At 39.5% G+C, this 19,798-nt stretch overlaps 1 protein-coding gene across 1 annotated transcript in view; it reads right to left on the bottom strand.

Moving 5' to 3' along the window:
* LOC136843673 (uncharacterized) overlaps nucleotides 1–19,798 on the bottom strand; it is a 110,901-nt gene that overhangs the window by 22,744 nt on the left and 68,359 nt on the right. The window contains exon 2 of the mRNA XM_067112236.1: nucleotides 12,834–13,112. Within this exon, the coding sequence (XP_066968337.1) occupies nucleotides 12,834–13,032 (199 nt within the window). The 5' untranslated portion in view covers nucleotides 13,033–13,112. The remainder of the gene's footprint in view (nucleotides 1–12,833; nucleotides 13,113–19,798) is intronic.

The following is a 19,798-nucleotide window of genomic DNA, read 5'->3' on the forward strand; positions in this document are numbered from 1 at the left end:
CAAGTACCGGATTATTACACAACTAATCACAGATTTCAAAAATATAGCTCACTTCAGCCAGATACCTGAACTCTCATAACAATAAGATTTACGACTGAGTACTCTAAAGGTAACAGTGATCCCTTAAAAGGCTTTGTTAATCATGTGAAAAATCATACTAAGTTTATCAAAAGAATTGTGTACTCTAAAGGTAACAGTGATCCCTTAAAAGGCTTTGTTAATCATGTGAAAAATCATACTAAGTTTATCAAAAGAATTGTGAGGTATCCACCATTAAACAAAAAATATACTACAGTAAAAGGGCATCACTCCATCAAGCAACTAATCATTGTTTCCTGGTCTTAATTGGTTTCCCAGCAAACTAAAGGAACAAAACGTGTTTATCACTTTTTGTCTTATGCAACAATTAATCCTATTCACTGTGGTGAAAAAATGAAACACACTTTTAAAAAATCATAAATACAAAAATTGCAAATTCAAAATTTATACTTAGAATTCACAATCTGAAAAATTTACTATTACTTGAAAACAACACAAAACTTAATTAATTCTTGAATTAAATTATTAAACAAAACTAAATCACAAAAACTTTAATTTACCAAGCCATTAAATTCATCAAACAAAATTTAAACTATCAAGAATTATTCAATATTTGTACAGAAAACCTTAATATATGAAAATTAAATCAAGTATGCAATGTTAAATTATTAGATATATTTAAAATTCTAAGTAAATAAATGTTAAATCACCAGCAAAAATCAAGAGATTGCGAACACAAGAACACACAAAAATACACAAAAGATTTATCAATAATAATTTCACTAAGGCAAAAATTTTCCTAATAGACCTTATTTTACCATGGTAATAATAAGGAAAACTCACTTCACTGTACACAAGCTTGTGAAAACCTTTGTAAAATCTCTTTGCAGCTGCTTGAATTCATAAAACACTTTTTGCAAGCCATTACAAATTAAATAATTACTAAATTCAGATTCAAAAGCTATATCTAATACCAGTGACCACAAATATTCTATTGTTAATATTTCTCTTTGATGAAATACAGAGAGAGAGAGAGAGAGAGAGAGAGTCAGGTCTTGAGAGAGAGAGAGAAAGAAAGAGAGAGAGAGAACCAAACTGATCGGTCTTGAAAATAAGAATGAAACATTTAATCTGAGGATTCCAGTAAAATGAAAATATGACGTCATTAAGGCATTTTGGGTGCGAGATACACAAATTCTTCTAGAATAAGGAAGATGACGTAACTTCCGGCAAAACGTTTTAAATGCAATCAGGACAATACATGACGCAATCAATCATGAGGTCTTACTCTCAAAATTGCATGTGACCAGAACCAAGTACGTAATATTACAAAATCACTTGTCTTTTTCTCGTATGAGCAAAGCTTTTACAGAAATCTTTACATGATCAAACAGATGGCAATTGTTATCTCGACCTGTCATTGTGTGAATTAAAACAAAGCCAAAAACCCAACACAGCGCGCTCCTCTTATCTGAACTGATGACAGATGAAGTGAAACAAACCCTCACTAGAGCACACGTGTTCCTGACTACGTTACTATGCTTTTATCAGGAAACAAATTATTAATTCTAAATTACGTTGTTAAGTCATCTAAAGCATTAATTCTTTTGAGATCTGACATTACACATATACGGTATTTCAACAATCATTATCATTATACATAACATATGATAAATAGAAGAGTAAATATATCAAAATTATGGGAGGATATACATTACAAGGCAGCATCATGAAAAAAAATTATATGTATATATATATATATATATATATATATATATATATATATATATATATATAATCCACATCGGAGGGCACTATAGTAGGCAGGAGAAGGGCGCAGGAAACACACCATAACCAGTACGCGTTTATTTACGTCTACGCGTTTTTTGCCCGTGGTCCCATCATCAGGACATCATCTACAGTTATAAATTAAAAAGGGACATTCAGCATAAATAGTTAAAAAAAGTAAATATACACAAAACATAAAAACTTAAAATAGAAAATCAGTTGAACAAACAGTCGCACAATTTAAATACATTTACACATTCTAAAGAACCAATAAAGTAAAGAAACTTAGAATATAAACTTAAAATGAACTTAATTAAAACTTGCTTAATAAAAAGGAACTTAAAATAAACTTAAAAGGTAGAGCAGAAGGCACTCTCCCAGGATGAAAGAGGAAACACACTAAAAGAAAACAGCATAAAAACAGGAGGAGGAGGCGGACAAATGTAAATAAACAATCGCATCATGCTATAATAGGGGAACAGCCGATGATTGGCAATTTAGCGCCAGTACAATTCTTTTTGATGTTGAGGCTTTCCAAGAGAAGCAGTTCTCAGGTTTCCTTAGCGGCAATTATTCTAAAGTTGTTGTATTTTATTGGCGTCTTGCGTGATCTTATATTTGAAAAATTTTACATTTTAAGTTTTCTTTTATTAGTTCTTTAATGTGTAAATGTATTTAAGTGACTGTTTAAGTTCAACTGATTTTCTATTTTAGTTTTTTTATGTTTTGTGTATACTTTTAACTTATTTATGCTGAATATCCTTTTTAATTTATAACTGTAGATGATGTCCTGATGTTGTGACCTGGGTCAAGAAACGCGTAGACGAATAAATTTATGTGCTAGTTCTGCATAATGTCTCCCTCTTCCCTTTTGTTTACTATATATATATATATATATATATATATATATATATATATATATATATACGAATGTCTTTTCCTGTAATACTACAGTGTAATATATATGTAGATATAAGAGGCTCATAAAACACTATTTAAACGTTGAAACCAGAAGGGGCACTTGCTTGCTGTGCCCAATGTTCACTGGTAGACAGGGTGGGTTACAATGGGCATATATGCAAAAACATAGAGTGGCCCTTGGGCCTCCCGATGGGTAGGAGGTGGCGTTTCTTAGGAAGGGAGGAGAGATGACCAGAATTCCCTAGTGGTTTGGCCTCTGGGTGGCAATCTGGTCGCGTTTTCTTGGGTCCAAGAAAAGAGCGACCGCCAGATCCATCATGCCAAACGGGAGCTAATGAACAAAAATCACTAGAATTTGGTCATTCCTTCCTCTTCAAGAAACGCCACCTCCATATCTGGAGGCCTGGGCACACCTTTTATGTTTTTGTATATATATACCATTGTTTCCCACCTGTCCATATTCTTTACCAGTGAACAAGGGCATAAAAGCAAGTGCCTAAACAGGTAGTTTCAACGTTTAAATAGTGTTTATGGCCTTCTTATATTCTATATATATATGTACATATATGTATATATATATATATATAGATATATATATATATATATATATATATATATATATATATATATATATATATATATATATATATATATATATATATATATATATATATATATTTATATATTTCCTAATTGCAGTGGATCTTATGACTCACAATTATTACTTTACTTGAAAATGGCCTTGTAAGATACCCAGGACATATAAACACAAACAAAAAGAAATTACACAGGTTATGGCTCTTCACTAGGAAGTGCGTGAAACACGTGGATATGCAATAGTTATATTTGATAGCACACAAAGGTCAAAGGAAAATTAACTGAAAACACTAAATTACTGCCGTAGAAGTCCTCCCGAAGGAGCTAGGAATGCCAGGAACACGGGACCAAGGATAGATTCTCACCAGGCGTCTTTTCTAAAACGATATTTGGACCCACGTTACACATCTAATGCTGGAATTTAGGGATTGAATTACCTGGGGGTGCACTGGAAGGCGCTAAGGACTCCCGAGACGCCATTTGTGACTCAGAGGAAAGAAGCTGTGAACACGTGGGCCTGGCTTGAACCAAGGAATATCAGGGAACACAGTTATAGGCCCAGAGATTAATAAATGCAAAGGGCTAAGTAATCGTGACTAGCAACTCGTTTTGGGTACATTACCACATTTGTAGGGGCTTAGGGATGACGACGTCTTCTGCCGACGATGTGGGAGCGTGACAAATGGTAGCCCCTCTCAAGGTATTTCTTCGTCGTAGACTGGTGGAAAAGGGCGCCTTGGGATGATGAAAAGGCCGCCGTTTAATGTCAAGCTCGCGTTTAAGACTTGCAATCCCCTTTGAAGTCTTCTAAGGCCACGTGGAATGGAACACGGGGCACACAGGGCGGCGATGGGATCCACGTGGCGGCGAGCGAAAGAGGAGGGCACGAGCAACAGACCCGCAGAGGCGTGACTGCTTGGCTTAAACTAGCGAAGGTGTGAGGGGGAGAGCTGTCCTGGCCCTGACCTTTTATTGCTTCTGGACAGGGGTAGGGGGGCGATGTCCTGACCCAGGTCGCCGACCCGGATATCATAGAAAACGGATTTTCTTCCTGTACCAAAGAAAACAGTGCAAAGCCAGTTTACTGTCCCAAACTATTATATTTTCTCTGAGACCCCATACCGACCTTCCAAGGTTCGAAACCAACTAAAAGCAGGAAGAGAAGAGTTTCCTAGTGGATTTTGGCGCTACTCTTTACAGCTCCCTGGCAAGATAATATTCACACCTATAAACGATTTGCGAATATTGATAAAAGAAAATGAGCGAAGAAAAACGTTCGACTTTATTCTATCTTTTACTTTTTGCTACAACTTTACTTTACTTTATTTGTAAAACTCTGATGCCACACTAATCAATAACAAACTGAAGGTTTACTTTAGAGCAGAGTGCAATTTAGAATATACAATAAAGGGTAAACTTGCTTGCAAATTAATTATTGCTCAAATACTTCTAAGTACTGTTTCTACCATTCTTTATTCGATTTACTTTACTGGGGTAATAAAGGCGCCTCAAAAGAAAATAAAACAAAGAACACTTCAAAATTTCAAAATAACAACAACAAAAATAAAACATACAATGCAGAATTTAAAGGAAACAAAATGTAAACCCACTGATTCCTTAATGCTATCCTGAATTACAGGCATGTATTAGTTGTGCCTTGAAGAGTGGCATTCGTGACAATACATTGTAGGTATTAAATAATATCCCTTACCAAAATTGTAATAATAGAATTCAATTCTTCTTTCAATCGACTCCACTGCTCACAAGCTCATGAGCATAACTAATGAAAATGTCTTCCCACAACGCTAATCTGAAGGGACAAAGAACTTCTGACAGCTGTGGAGAGGCAAAAGAGATTATTCGCGTGGTTTAACTCGGCCAACTTAAATGACGCTAAATTTTTCGTCTACAGCTTACAACTCGGGTAAGCTATAAACAGATCATCGACGTGATGAATGGGAGGATAAAACAAATGAAGGAAAATGGACAGGGCTAACATTCTCACAGGAATAATTAAAAAAAAAAAGAAATGTACAAATAAAAATAAAGGAAACTACACAGAACAACAACGAATATACGCTTCATACTAAAGGCTGCACCGTGTTTTATGATTAAAAAGGTAACGTTAAAATTCGTAAGGGCAGGAGTCTTTGCTCAAGATCGCAAAAAGAAAAAGACAATGCAGTAAATAATATAATGTGAGAAAATAAAGGATAACAGAGGAGGTATTTATGATTTACTTCTTTTTCTTAACTTCGTCGCCAACACAGACTGACAGTCAAGAGCTAATCCCTCAGCCAAGGGCAGGAAAGAAACCCAGAGCGCAACCCTTCAGGAAGAGTTGACACGCCTGCCTGTGCCAAAGGATCGGGCGTAAGGGCGTGCCACTTCCCACTCGGTCTCTCTACTGCTTCAAAATAAAAATTATTTATACATTTTCAAAGGGGATGATATCCCATATATTAACTGCCGCTGCGGGAGTGGTAGAAATGAGGAAAGTGTGGAGGGAAGATCGATAGAGAAGGATGCCGAGGGATAGAAATTCCAAAGGAAAGGAAGAAGATATGGAAGGCCTTGCATCCTCTCCTGGATGAAAGGTGCCAAGACGTTCAAAGATGAAGAAGGGCTATGTCAAGTTTGCACAGGGGCCAGAAGAGCTCAGGCTCTTGGACTACCTGCGATCGCTTCACACCCGTGTGAAGTAACTCATACGCAACCTCTCCTGGGACCGTTGTCCTTGGCAGAATCGGAGGCCGAGGCCAAAAGGGCGGCAAGGGGTGCCATCTGGGTCAGCTGCCGACAACTGACCCATGAATTTTCTTCGCCATCTCGGACATAACCAATCGCAGATCGCAGAGTTCATCGCCCAGGAAGGCGGGGCAGAATAAGCGACTTTCGCGGAGGAATCTGGCGCGGCGAGAGAGAGGGGACGGCCGGAGGAGCGGGGTCGACTTTTGGCTTGCAGGGGTGACCAGCTCAGGCACCGAGCATTGGCACTCGGGCGCTGGTGGCGATGTGGTGGTGGTCCGCTGTCTGGGCCTGACGAGACTGGCACTGCTCAGTGCGCCCAAGGGCACTGGCAGAGCTGAAGGCCGAGATCTCTCACAAAGGGGAGATCTGGCTGAGGCCTCGGCACTGGCACGGATACTGTGCCGGGCACTGACTCAGTTGGGATGATTTATTGGGGAATGGGGACCCCGTGGTGGTGGTGGTTTGAAATGGGACGTAAAGTCTTGGCCCAGGAGGATCATAGTCTCCTGGAATGTGTTTCCTTCTGAGGCCAGAGGCGAAGGTCCTGGCTCTGTAGGGTCAGGCACCTCAGTTGGACCCGTAGGGAGGATCATTTAAAATTGTTAATCGCCCTCAATGGTGACGAGCTATGCGTCGGTCTATTATAGCTCCATTAGGGAACTTTGTCCCTCCCATGAGGGAGAATTTACGCCAGAGTCGTCAAATACCTTGACCTGGCGTGCTGAGTATTTTACCTCGAGGAGGTGCCATAGATGGGACCCTCGGCAGGAGGGCCTGAGACTCGGGATTCGTTGCTGCCAGGGCGACGCATGTGGAGTTCTGCTTTGTTATTTCTAGGCATTTTGCCGCATGAGGAAGAGTGTCATAAACCTTGCACGTCAGCAAAAGGTTTAGCTGAAATCGCGCACTGCCCCGGCAGAGGCGCAGGCGTGACAATACAGCTGTCCGGGAGAGACGCGGGTGGTTTACTGCGGCATTGCTCCGGCATGCCCGATCTTTTACAAGAACCCGCGCCACGGACGGGCCTTCTGCAAACATTCTTGGCGGAGGGCACCGATAGGTGGCGGGTGCGTAATTTTTGCGCTGCAGCGGAAGCTCTCCCTGGGGGGGTGATGGGTGGCCCCTTAGATCCGCTATTCGGCAGCAATCAGCTAAGGTGGTGGCTCTTCTCGCGTGTGGCGAGGGCCGGCGTGGGTGTAGAGTAGAAGTTCTCTATTTGTATTTGTTCGATGGCATCGTTCGAGGTCGTAACCCCACGGCCTCCGAAACCATTTGGCACGGCACGCCGGACTTATGAGCCCAGTCTGCCCAGGTTGAGGTGGCCTCCCTTCAGCTCCGGCGCCAGCGCTCCTCCAGCGTTCAGGGGTTATAGCACGCCTGGCACAGTAATTAGGCGCACGACCTCCCAATTTCCTGCTCCTCCGGCGGGAGGGCCCTGGGCAATCAGGGCCTTCCCCCTCCAAGGGAACTTGCCCAACACCAGGGAGAGTTCGCGGCACTCAGGGGCAGGCCTTTCTTGCACTGTCTCGGCGGCTAACGAGCCGCACCTCAGGCTCGGCCTCCGCCCACTTTGGCACAAGCGATAGCCTGGCTGAAGGCACTCCATTCCCTGGGGGCAGGTGGGTGGGCGAAGGCCACTCTGTTGCGCATCATCAGTTCATGGCACGCTGCTTGTCCCTTTCTTCCCTCTCGAAGCTGGCCTTCTACGTCTCTCCTGGGCCTGTCTTTCTGCCTCTCGTTCCTTTCCTTGGCTTCTTCCTCATCTCTCCCTGAGCCTGTCGTTTCTCTGCCTGTATGGCGTCCATCCCTCCTGTACCCAGTCTCTTGGACCCTCTCCCGGAAGGCCGAGTTCCTTCCCTGAGGACATAAAGAACTGAAATCCGCCTGCTGAGACCGTGTCGACATTTTTGCGAAGCGGGGAGAGGGGCGCTAACACACCCGACTTAATTTCCCAGAGCTGGAATCTTGGACACTTTTCAAAGGACGTATGATTGGTCTCCGATTTACCGACGAAATGGGCTGATTAGGGGACGATAAGTTAGCAATTATTGGTCTCCCGATTTACCGACGGAGCGCCATGGCGTGATTTGGGGGCGATGAATTAGCGATGATTGGTCTCCCCGATTTATCGATCGAGCGGGCTAATTGGGGGGCGATTAATAATGATTGGTCTCGGTTTGCGACGAAAGCCGGCTGATTGGGGACGATGAATTAGCGATGATTGGTCTCCGGTTACCGACGAAGCGGGCTGATTGGGGACGATGAATTTGTGATGATTGGTCTCCCGATTTACCGACGGAGCGGGCTGATTGGGACGATGAATTAGCAATGATTGGTCTCGGTTTACCGACGCGAAGCGGGCTGATTGGGGACGATGAATTAGCGATGATTGGTCTCCCCGGTTTACCGACGAAGCCCAGGCTGATTGGGACGATGAATTAGCGATGATTGGTCTCCCGATTTACCGACGGAGCGGGCTGATTGGGGACGATGAATTAGCAATGATTGGTCTCCCGGTTTACCGACGAAGCGGGCTGATTGGGGACGATGAATTAGCACGATGGTCTCCCGGTTTACCAACGAAGCGGGCTGATTGGGGACGATGAATTAGCGATGATTGTCTCCGGATTTACCGACGGAGCGGGCTGATTGGGACGATGAATTATGCAATGATTGGTCTCCCGGTTTACCGACGAAGCGGGCTGATTGGGGACGATGAATTAGCGATGATTGGTCTCCTGATTTACCGACGGAGTGGCTGATTGGGGACGATGAATTAGCAATGATTGGTCTCCCGTTTACCGACGAAGCGGGCTGATTGGGGACGATAAATTAGCAATGATTGGTCTCCTGATTTACCGACGGGAGCGGGGCTGATTGGGGACGATGAATTAGCAATGATTGGTTCTGTTTTACCGACAAGCGGGCTGAGTTGGGACGATAAATTAGCAATGATTGGTCTCCCGGTTTACCGACGCGGCGGATTGGGGACGATGAATTTAGCAGGATTGGTCTCCCTATGTACCGACGAAGCGGGCTGATTGGGGACGATGAATTAGCAATGATTGGTCTCGGTTTACCGACGAAGCGGGCTGATTGGGGACGATGAATTTAGGATTGGTCTCCCAAGGTACGACAAACGGGCTGGACCCAGGGACAAGACAGGATGTATAGGTCTCCTGATTACCGACAAAACGGGCTTACTTGGGGACTAGATTGGGATATATATTTAGGTCTCCCAGAATTACCGACGGTGAAACGGGCTCATTTGGGGACTGAAGGGAAAATGAATTGGTCTCACCAACTGACCGACGACACGGATTTATTAGCAAAGAATAGAATATATAGGCGCCAGGAATTTCGCACAGACGACGTCTGATCAGCGCGAGGGCGCTAGTTTTAATGACTTATGGGAGAAGTGTTATTCTCAAGAGTACAATTAGGTGGGTGGCCAGCCCATTTCACAGATAGGCAACACACGCGAGGCCGTAGAAAGCCCACAAAACAAACACACAAAAGAAACAGAACAACACAGAACATATGTTCTCAGACCCCCCAATAATGCAAAAACAATTTGGGAGAGCGAAGCAAATCAAACAAACAAATGTTTTCCCTAACTGGGCCACGGAATGGAGCGGTCAAGGCCGTCTAGCCATAATATACGCGCTTCGCTCCTATTTTAAAACGAGAGAGGTAAAAATGCGGTCAGCAATGCTAATCTGACTTTCAGACACGTGGTTGACGTCGGGTCTCGCGCCTATATCTAATGATTCGATTTGAAATCACTTTCGTTTCCAAGAGGAACATGCGCATATTCCTTTAATGATTTATCACCTGTATAACCTAATTGAATGGCATGCAAGCTGCGTAAAAGGTTTCAGAAAGCTAAGTTTCAGCCAAGGATTCTCTCTCTCATTTTCCTCGGACATGCGCCCTACTATAAAAAAATTCCTAGGACTAGTCACATTTCTATACGCCCTACGCTAAATAAACACAGTTTTACTTACGCAGAATTTCCTTGGCCTGTTACGCTTGGCTTTTCAAAGGGTTAATAATCTGTCTCGATCCAGCTTAGCTGAGTTTAATTGCTGATTTCACAAATCGCAACACAAACAACAAAGGGGAAGAGGGGGATGCAATCATTACGAGAATCACTGGTCAGGTCGCCATTTTTATATGTTCCCTGGTGCAGGTGGATCTTATGACTCCACAATTATTACTTTACTCGAAAATGGCCTTGTAAGATACCCAGGACATATAAAACACAAACAAAAAAAAGAAGTACTGACGGAGCGGAGGGCTCTTCACTAGCGCGTGAAACACGGGATATAAAAATAGTTATATTTTGATAGCACACAAAGGTCAAAGGAAAATTAACTGAAACACGGTAAATTACTGCCGGTAGTCCTCCCGGAAGGGGGAGCTTGGGAATGCCAGAACACGGACCAAAGGATAATTCTGCTACAGCAGGCATCTTTTCTGAAACGATATTTGGACCCACGTTACACATCTAATGCTGGAATTTGGGATTGAATTACTCGGGGTGCACTGAAGGCATAAGGACTCCCGAGGCGTTACTTTAGACTCAGAGAAAGAAGCTGTGAAGCCACGTGGGCCTGGTTTGAAACCAAGGAATATCAGGGAAAAAAGTTATAGGCCCAGAGATTAATAAATGCAAAAGGGCTAAGTAATCATTAGCAACTCGTTTTGGAGTACATTACCACATTTGTGGGCGCAGGATGATGACGTCTTCTGCCGAGAAACGTGTGGGAGCGTGGACAAATGGTAGCCTCCCTCTCCGAGTATTTCTTCAAGTCGTAGACTGGGGCGGAAAGGGCCTCTTGGGATGATGAAAAGGCCGCCGTTTAATGTCAGCTCGCGTTTGGAAGACTTGCAATCCCCCTTGCAGTCTTTAAGGCCGTGGGAATGGAACACGGGGCACACACAGGGCGCGATGGGGATCACGTGGCGGCGAGCGGAAGAGAGGAGGGCACGAGCAACGGCCCCCAGAGGCGTGACTGCTTGGCTTAAACTAGCGCGTGTGAGAGAACTGTCCTGGCCTGACCTTTTATTGCTTCTGGACAGGGGTAGGGGCGATGTCCGACCCAGGTCGCCGACCGATATCATAGAAAACGATTTTCTTTCCCTGTACCAAAGAAAACAGTGCAAAGCCAGTTTACTGTCCCCAAACTATTATATTTCTCTGAGCCCCTATTACCCTGACCTTCAAAGGTTCAAACCAACCCAAAGCAGGAAGAGAGAAGAGTTTCCTAGCGGATTTTGGGCTACTCTTTACAATATATATATATTATATATATATATATATATTATATATATAATGTATGTATGTATGTATGTATAACTGAATCACAGAATTATGGACGTGATGAATATATAAGACAAAATCACGAAGAGGAAAGAGAAACAATGTTTCTCTTTCCTTCAGTATTTTGTCTTTTATATATATATTCATCATGTTCCATATTTTTGTCTTTTATATATATATATATATACATATATATATATATATATATATATATATATATATATATTCATCACATATATATATGTGTGTGTGTGTAGAGGTAGAAAAAGACAGATCAGACTTTCCCTTTTTGTATAAAGTTACGAGGCATGTAGGATTTTGTAACTAACGTATCATATGAAGGGATGGCTGATTATCTATTTCAATTTTTTAAGTGAAATTAGGATGCACTGTTTCTTTCCTCGAAAGAAACAGTAGTTCTGAATTTACAACAGCGTTCACTCCATTCTAATCATATACATCTGAGTAAGATGAGATCAAGTCACAAAAGCAATTCATGATGTCAAACATTTATCCTAAACGATAAAACTTGATAAGGTTCTTGAGGCGACATCCAGCCTGAACCGCATACGAGGCTATGATCGTAACCCAACCAAACCAGCAGTGCCGTGTCCTACCTAACCCATCCAAGGGCAGAATTAAAAACATGAGAATATATACATCAAACTTGAGCTTTGATCTCGCCAAAATAAAATTCAGATAATGCATTTTCAATGAATGGCCCTCAACATTAACTGTTATAATAAACTTTTACTTGGTAATCGAATTGAAAACAAAAAGCTTCAGATCATTTCAAAATATTAATAACATGCACATCTCTATATCGTTATCATAAAGATAACACATATTATTATAAACATTTTTCCTAACAAGTTTATTTATTCAAATAACCAAAACTACTTCTGTGATTGCATGGAGCGAAATCTGTATTTATTTCCAGCAATAAAAATAATTTTCTAATTACTTTCCACAAATAAATACCAAAACCGCTTCAGTTATCGAAGAGTTAAACATATATATATATATATATATATTATATATATATATATATATATATATATATATATATATATATATATATATATATATATGTTGTTACAGTTAGCAGTGCTACTATAGGACTCACCTGTTTATTTGACGTGCAACTGAACAGTAATTAAAAGGAAATGCATGCTCACTGGGAAAACAGAATTGAAACCCAGGGCCTTAATTAATACATATATTTACAGTTACACTTAAATAAATGGAGTAGACAGATTAATGGCGCAATATATCCGTGGTTATTTGTGAAATTTGACTAAAGGAATTTAATACACAAAAGCCTAAAACTCACTAAAACTGCCAGACGGAGAATATCAGACAAGCGATTTTAGTAAAATAGGCTGGCTGGAACCCCTCTTCAGACACGTACCTGCTTGGCGTAGAATGTGCCCTTGTAGCATGAGCAAGGTTGATTTCCAGTTGTAGTGGGAATCTTCTTCTGCATTATGGATGGAGTAACGCCTCTGGGTACACCAAGGTTCCGTTGCACCAGAATGGGAAAAGCGCACCTTTGTCTTGAAAAGGTCTACCCTCGTTGGCTCCTTAGCCACGTCTGACCCTTCTCTCATCTCCTTGGTCAGCCTTGCCCTCCTCCAGCCATGGTAAACTGGTCTGGGGCCAGTGTTTTCCAGTTTGTGCCAGTACGTATCTGAAAGGAGTGAACCAGCCAGAGAAAACAGGTCAAAAAAACAGGAAAAAGTTACAAAGGTAGAAATTTATGGGGTTGTCTAGGAGGGGGGCAGACAATAGACACAAAAGACAGTGGATTTCCTGTCTGGCTGCGATGGCTAGACTGCCCTCTCACTTCATCTTTTAAAGAGGCCCAGTAAAGGGGCTGTATTCATTTAATATTAAGATGAATTAAGATAAAGCAGCCCAAATAAATGTTATGTTACAATATATATATATATATATATATATATATATATATATATATATATATATATATATATATATATATATATATATATATATATATAATGTATATATATTGTTATACATGAAATTTTCAGCCAAAGCCAAGACGACCGTTATCAACCGACGAAATATAACGTTACACTATTCTTACTTAAAGATTTAATGACTCTCATCCACATTAAGTTGTACGTGTGATGCCTTTCATGTACACGAAACATATGTAATAGAATATCTTTGGGTGACAATGAAATATGATCGAAACAGCGTAACTTTCCTGACTTCAGTAATAACCGACTATTTCATCCCTAGTGGAAGGAGCAACGCCATTTTTGTACACGCCACAGGCGTTTCTGAAGGTTAACCAGTCAGTTTTACCTTGGCACTGGAATCACTTCTGCATCATTATTGGGCCCGAACCAGAGATCCACATTGAAGGACAAAAGGTGCCACCTACGGTCATCCTTGGAAAACATGGCTCACTTGAGGTTAGTTTATTTTTCTTTGGATTATGATATGCAATCAGGGTATGCTTCCATCCATGGCATTCTGTACATCGTTATTCTTTATTTTTCAAAGGAAACTACACTAATCGTAAAATTGCAGTTTAAAACACAACGTTAAAACTAAACTCAGTTTTTTTTACCGAGGCACATTGACACTCACTCGCAGGGGCGCCCTTTTAGCTCAGGAAAAATTTCCTGCTAGCTGATTGGTTGCAAGTATTTTGTCCGAATAGCATCATTGTTTTCAAATAATTACCAAGTAATGTGAATCAAACTTTATTTACTTACCTAAATTTCTCCTCAGATATGTTTTGTCAATTAATAATGTTAACGAATAAAGAGATTATAAAGTATTGTGATGGTACGTCTAAATTTAATAACAACACTCGCCGAAGTCAACGACAGGAGCTTGTTTTCGGATGCACGCTGCATAATTTTTTTACTTTTCACATATTTTAACACCAACTGGGGTAAATTACACTAAGCATAAGAAAAATTTGTTATTATAAACTTTCTTTGAATACCAGAATCTACTATCTCAATCTTTTAGATCTCAAGTCCTTTTTAAAGCTGTTGGATACTACATCTCTCCAATTTCTGATTCGTAATGCCAACTTGCTGCTGTATTCTGGCCATAAATGCATTCTCCACCAATATAAAGTTTTAATTCAATTGCCCTTATTCATATACTGAATCTTGATGTTACAGTGAATCCTTTTGGTAACAATAACAATAACAACAGCACGCAAGCAAACCCGTTTCTATTCGCAAACATGATGAATACCCACCAAGCCTTGCACATACCTTCATTAAGCTGTTGCAAATTACAAGTTTATTTTTATAGGAATAACCCCCAACCAACAATCACAAATCACTTCACCAACAAGTTGCAGATTTCAAATTTAAGATATAACTGTTTCCTAACTAACAGACATAAGGCAGATAATACGACACTCAATATCCTAACAACATTATTTTTTGTTATATTATCTTGTCCACAGAAATCATACAACGTGTCATTTGGAGTGCCTAGCTACTACTACAATGACAAGGCTATTCAGGCGTTCGCCGGGTATGTGGCACTTCCACGCATCTTTCCAAGGAAGTTGACTGAAGAGGAGGTAAAATACATCACTTTTAAATGTAAAGTACTTAACTTGCACTCGTATTAATCGTTTACATACTCGTATGTCAAGTGCATCACTTGTATGTCGGAGAATTCTCAAGTGGCAAACTCATCCAACTGAAACGTTGGTCAGCGTACACATTATTGAAAACATCTGAACTGATATGATGAAATCGCATTCTTAAAGTACTGTACTTCAAATCTGCTGCATACTCTCCAGCAAATACTTTCACTCCCCTTTATATAGCCTTGATTAGCAAGTCGTCTACGGAGAAAGCGAAAGTTTGCACAAAATATACAGTATAAGGATTTGGATTTATAACAGCCACTATGACATCTTCATTTTACCGGTTTCTTCACATTTTTTGGATACGCTTGTCACTACAAGCGTAGTGATAAGCGTATCCAAAAACTGTGAAAGTATAGAAAAATTAAGAAGTCATAAATACACACACACATATATATATATATATATATATATATATATATATATATATATATATATATATATATGCACATATCTATGTGTATATATCTGTATATATTATATATATATATATATATATATATATATATATATATATATATATATAATATATATATATATATATATATATATATATATGTACACATATCTATGTGTATATATCTAATCAGCTCAGTGGTCAAGTTTAAACTAAAATATACTTAACTTTTATATCCGTATATACATATCTATGTATATATATATAGTATATATATATATATATATATATATACACGAGTATATATATATATATATATATATATATATATATATATATGTAATGTATCTATGTGTATATATCTAATCAGCTCAGTGGTCTGGTTAAACTAAGATATACTTAACTTTTATATCCGTATATATTATCTATGTATATATATATATATATATATATATATATATATATATACAGTATATATATATATATATATATATATATATATATACATATATATATATATATATATATATATATATATATATATATATATATTATGTGCGTGTGAGTGCGTCTGGTCGTGCGCGGGTTCCCTACATGAAAGTCTCAGTAACCTATGTCTTTTTGTTATACCCTGAGGCCCATCAATCACGGAAAATACCTTAACGACGAATATATATATCTGTGTGCAACCGTACACACATACATAATACATAAACAATCATAGAACAATACTTCCCTGCACAACCATTTCCGCACGCAAAACCAAAAACACTACTACAGGACATTAATGAAAACGAGGAAGCCAGGATAAAAAAAAAAAAAAATCTGTTGAAAATACCAAATGCCAAAGCCTGTCTCAATGATTTCTAAACATCTTCTTTTCATTCTCCCGTCTAACAGACAGCAAAGTTGGCCAGGAATGAGGAACTGCACGAGGAGAACCTAGCAAATGGGGAATGGAAGGTGCTCGCACTCAAGTCCCAATTTGTAACTTATGTTACTATCAACCAATCAGAGATCCATGTTGAAGGCTACAACCAGTCGCATATAACCAGGTAAGGCGATTCTGGAAAAAAGAAACCACAATTTGGAGAGCATATATGCTCATGAGATCCATATAGTTTCAGAGTTTCGATGAGTCATGCTCCCTCACCAGTTTCTCCCACTGTACTTGGATTTCTCATATTATTTTTTCTCCACTATTTTTTTTTTTAAGTTCCAAGTTCAATACTGATCTGTTATTATAACGCGAATCTGACAGCCTGTACCTTCTCAAAATGATCTAAAGAATCAATTATTATCACTCAAATTAGTTTGAGGACAATCCTGATCATACCATCATCATTATTATTACTGTATAAAAAAAAGATGAGGAAATTACAACACAGAATAGAGAGGCGGCCCCTGGAACCTGCTCTTTCAGATGACCCATCGTTATCAACTAACTTGAAGGAAAAGGTTGTAAAAGCGCTGCATGGTTACTTCCAGGAGAAATGTTAAAAAGCTTGTGGTGACCAGAAAAGGAATTATGGGAAAGAAGTCAGAGATGTGGCCATGAGGATGCTACGGGAAAGTGCGAAGGTTAAATCAGTGCTGTGTGCTAAGTGTAACAGAAGATATTCAGGATAACAGAACCATGCTGTGGTAGATGGGCAAGATTCAGAAGGCATGAATCATTCCTGTTACCTTGGTGAACACTGGGCTAAGAAGCAGGTATTGGCAAGGAAGCACAAAAGAGTGAGCAAAGACTTCCGATGCGAGCATAAGACTTGCAAAATGCTCGAATAAGCAAAAACATGGGCACTGGCATGTAAAGGCATGGGATTTTCAGGTGTAAGTACAAAATGCTACGATTTGTAACCGATTCAGTGGGAACATCATATTAGGAATGATGATCTGTCAAGGCTGGATAATTGACTGAGATAAAAAATGCTGAGATAGTCTGGAGATGTAAACAATAAGGGGTGAAGAACAGTTAGTCTGAAAAGTAGTAGATAGGAAGTAGCAAGGACAAAGACTGTAGAAAGGCCTAGGAAACCATGGCAGGAGATAAAAGAAGAGGACTTAGACCACCTAGGAATTCAGGGTGGAAGTGCACAAGGCAAAGCGGGTCGGGGAACTCACTTCATGTCTCCCATAAAGGGAACAGCTAAAGTAAAAATATTATTTATGATGATAAATCAATTCTCTCATGAAAAATAAATTAATTTGTTAAAAAATAAAATAACATATAAATCCACAACAAAGATAATTCAACAAACAGTTAAATACATCCACAAATAAACAGCTGCATAAATCAAAGATAATTCCTAACAGTACTGAATAGGAACACAACCGAAGACCTTTAGGAATAGCACAAGTACCGCCAGCAATTAATCAACTCATTACTTTTCCAGAGGATTTGACTTCAAAGAAGAAAACATTGCGGACCTGATCATGCCCCGATTGTCTCACGACTACATCATGATCCTTGGTACCCTGGCCAGAGCTCCTGAAAGCGCTCTGAAGGTATGAAGGTCCATCCATCGCTAGAAGACCAGTGTTCATGGATGATGCACCATGATAAGGGTAATCAATTACAAAATAATATTCATTTTCCCTTAAATACGGTTCGACAGTAACTGTTTGGGTACTCCAGATATTGTGGAATTTTCTCCTTGAATACAGTTACGAAATGAAGCTTGAGGTTATTCAAATGTTGCAGAAGTTACCCTGAAATACATTTAGGGCATCACGGTTTGAGTAATACTAATATCATCGACACTGGTTGAGGAATGACGCTTAAGGCAATCCAAATGTTATGGGAAACCCTTAAATGTAATTGGAATTGCTTTATGATCCACCACTGTTGCTAAAAGTGTCATATGCTAGACCCATTAGTGACATGTCTGGTCAGGTGACAGAGTATGCCTCAAACAAATTTATTCCAAATTACAATTTATTTTGCTGGTGTTTTCCTTGTCAATAAGTACAGATTTCTTACTTCCATGCATATCAGGTACAGATTTTCGAAATATGCGTGTATGCACCTCTTTAAAGCATAGTAATCACAAGGCAGATGACTTATATCCAAATTTTGACTGTGGGAGTTAAGTAGTTTTCTATAAAAATTAACAACTACCAGAATGTTTATCCGTATATCATGTGAAAGTCCCACTGCTGATAATGTATATCAGCCTATTAATGACCTAAACTGTTCTACTCTTTCCCATCTAAAATCTAAATAGACCAGCTGATTAATTTAGGCAATATATACAATACGTACATTAATATTCCCGAGTTCGTCGTTTACATATTTCGTCACAGCCATGTTATATACCTTCGAAAAATAATATGCTGATTTCTTACATAAAACAGATAGTGAATGAAAACCCAGACATAACGATAGTGGTCGGCGTTCAGTCTGCCAATTACACCTGCGTCAGAGCTTACTTCAGGGCTAAGAGTCGCCAACCCATGGTATTCTACGACAGGTGTAGGGAGTCCTCGCTCTACGTTGTTTGTAAGGTACTTTAACTTTCATACACAGACACACATACTTTCTTGGGTGTACCCAAGATTTCAGTTTGGGAAAAGGTGCACGAATTTCCCTTCAAACAAATCCTATTGCATTTTATTTCACTGAAAATCGGTAAAGGATTTGTCATTGGTTTTTCATGACTAACTTGTTCAGTACCCTTTCGTTAATTGTAGATTGTATATACTGCATCATTCGTTTTTTTTATGATTTTCATAAATAAATTGCGTTTCCTTGTCGTTATTCAGGGGGTAAGCTGCCTACCATCTCTGCCCCATTCTGCACCACAAACACAAACACACACACACACACACACAAACACACACACACAGTACACACAGAAAACAGGTAACAGGCGGCGGAGAAAATTCCTCCACTTGTAAAATAATCCCTGACATAGATATTAAAAAAGTGGCACTATCCTCACTTACTCCCGTTTCTAAGTACCGTTATAGTATAGAAAACTTCTCGTCTATGCATAATAAAACTTTTCTTTGACTTATCCCACTGGCTTTTTTAGTTATTTTTAGTAATCACGTTTCACTGAAACTTGTATTCCAATATATTAATTCATCTCAACAACAGTGACTTAATATACTGTTACACACACACACACAATATATATATATATATATATATATATATATATATATATATATATATATATATATATATATATCGTTCTAATTAACAACACTTATTTGCTGTTATTACAAATCTTCCTATTCTGAATAGAACTAGATAAAGTTCCGCCTCAGCTTCTAAAGAACATCAAAGTCATTCCAACCTAAGCCTTAGCAAATTATC

This window comes from Macrobrachium rosenbergii, chromosome 12 (genome assembly GCF_040412425.1).
Source record: "Macrobrachium rosenbergii isolate ZJJX-2024 chromosome 12, ASM4041242v1, whole genome shotgun sequence".
Classification (NCBI taxonomy): domain Eukaryota; kingdom Metazoa; phylum Arthropoda; class Malacostraca; order Decapoda; family Palaemonidae; genus Macrobrachium; species Macrobrachium rosenbergii.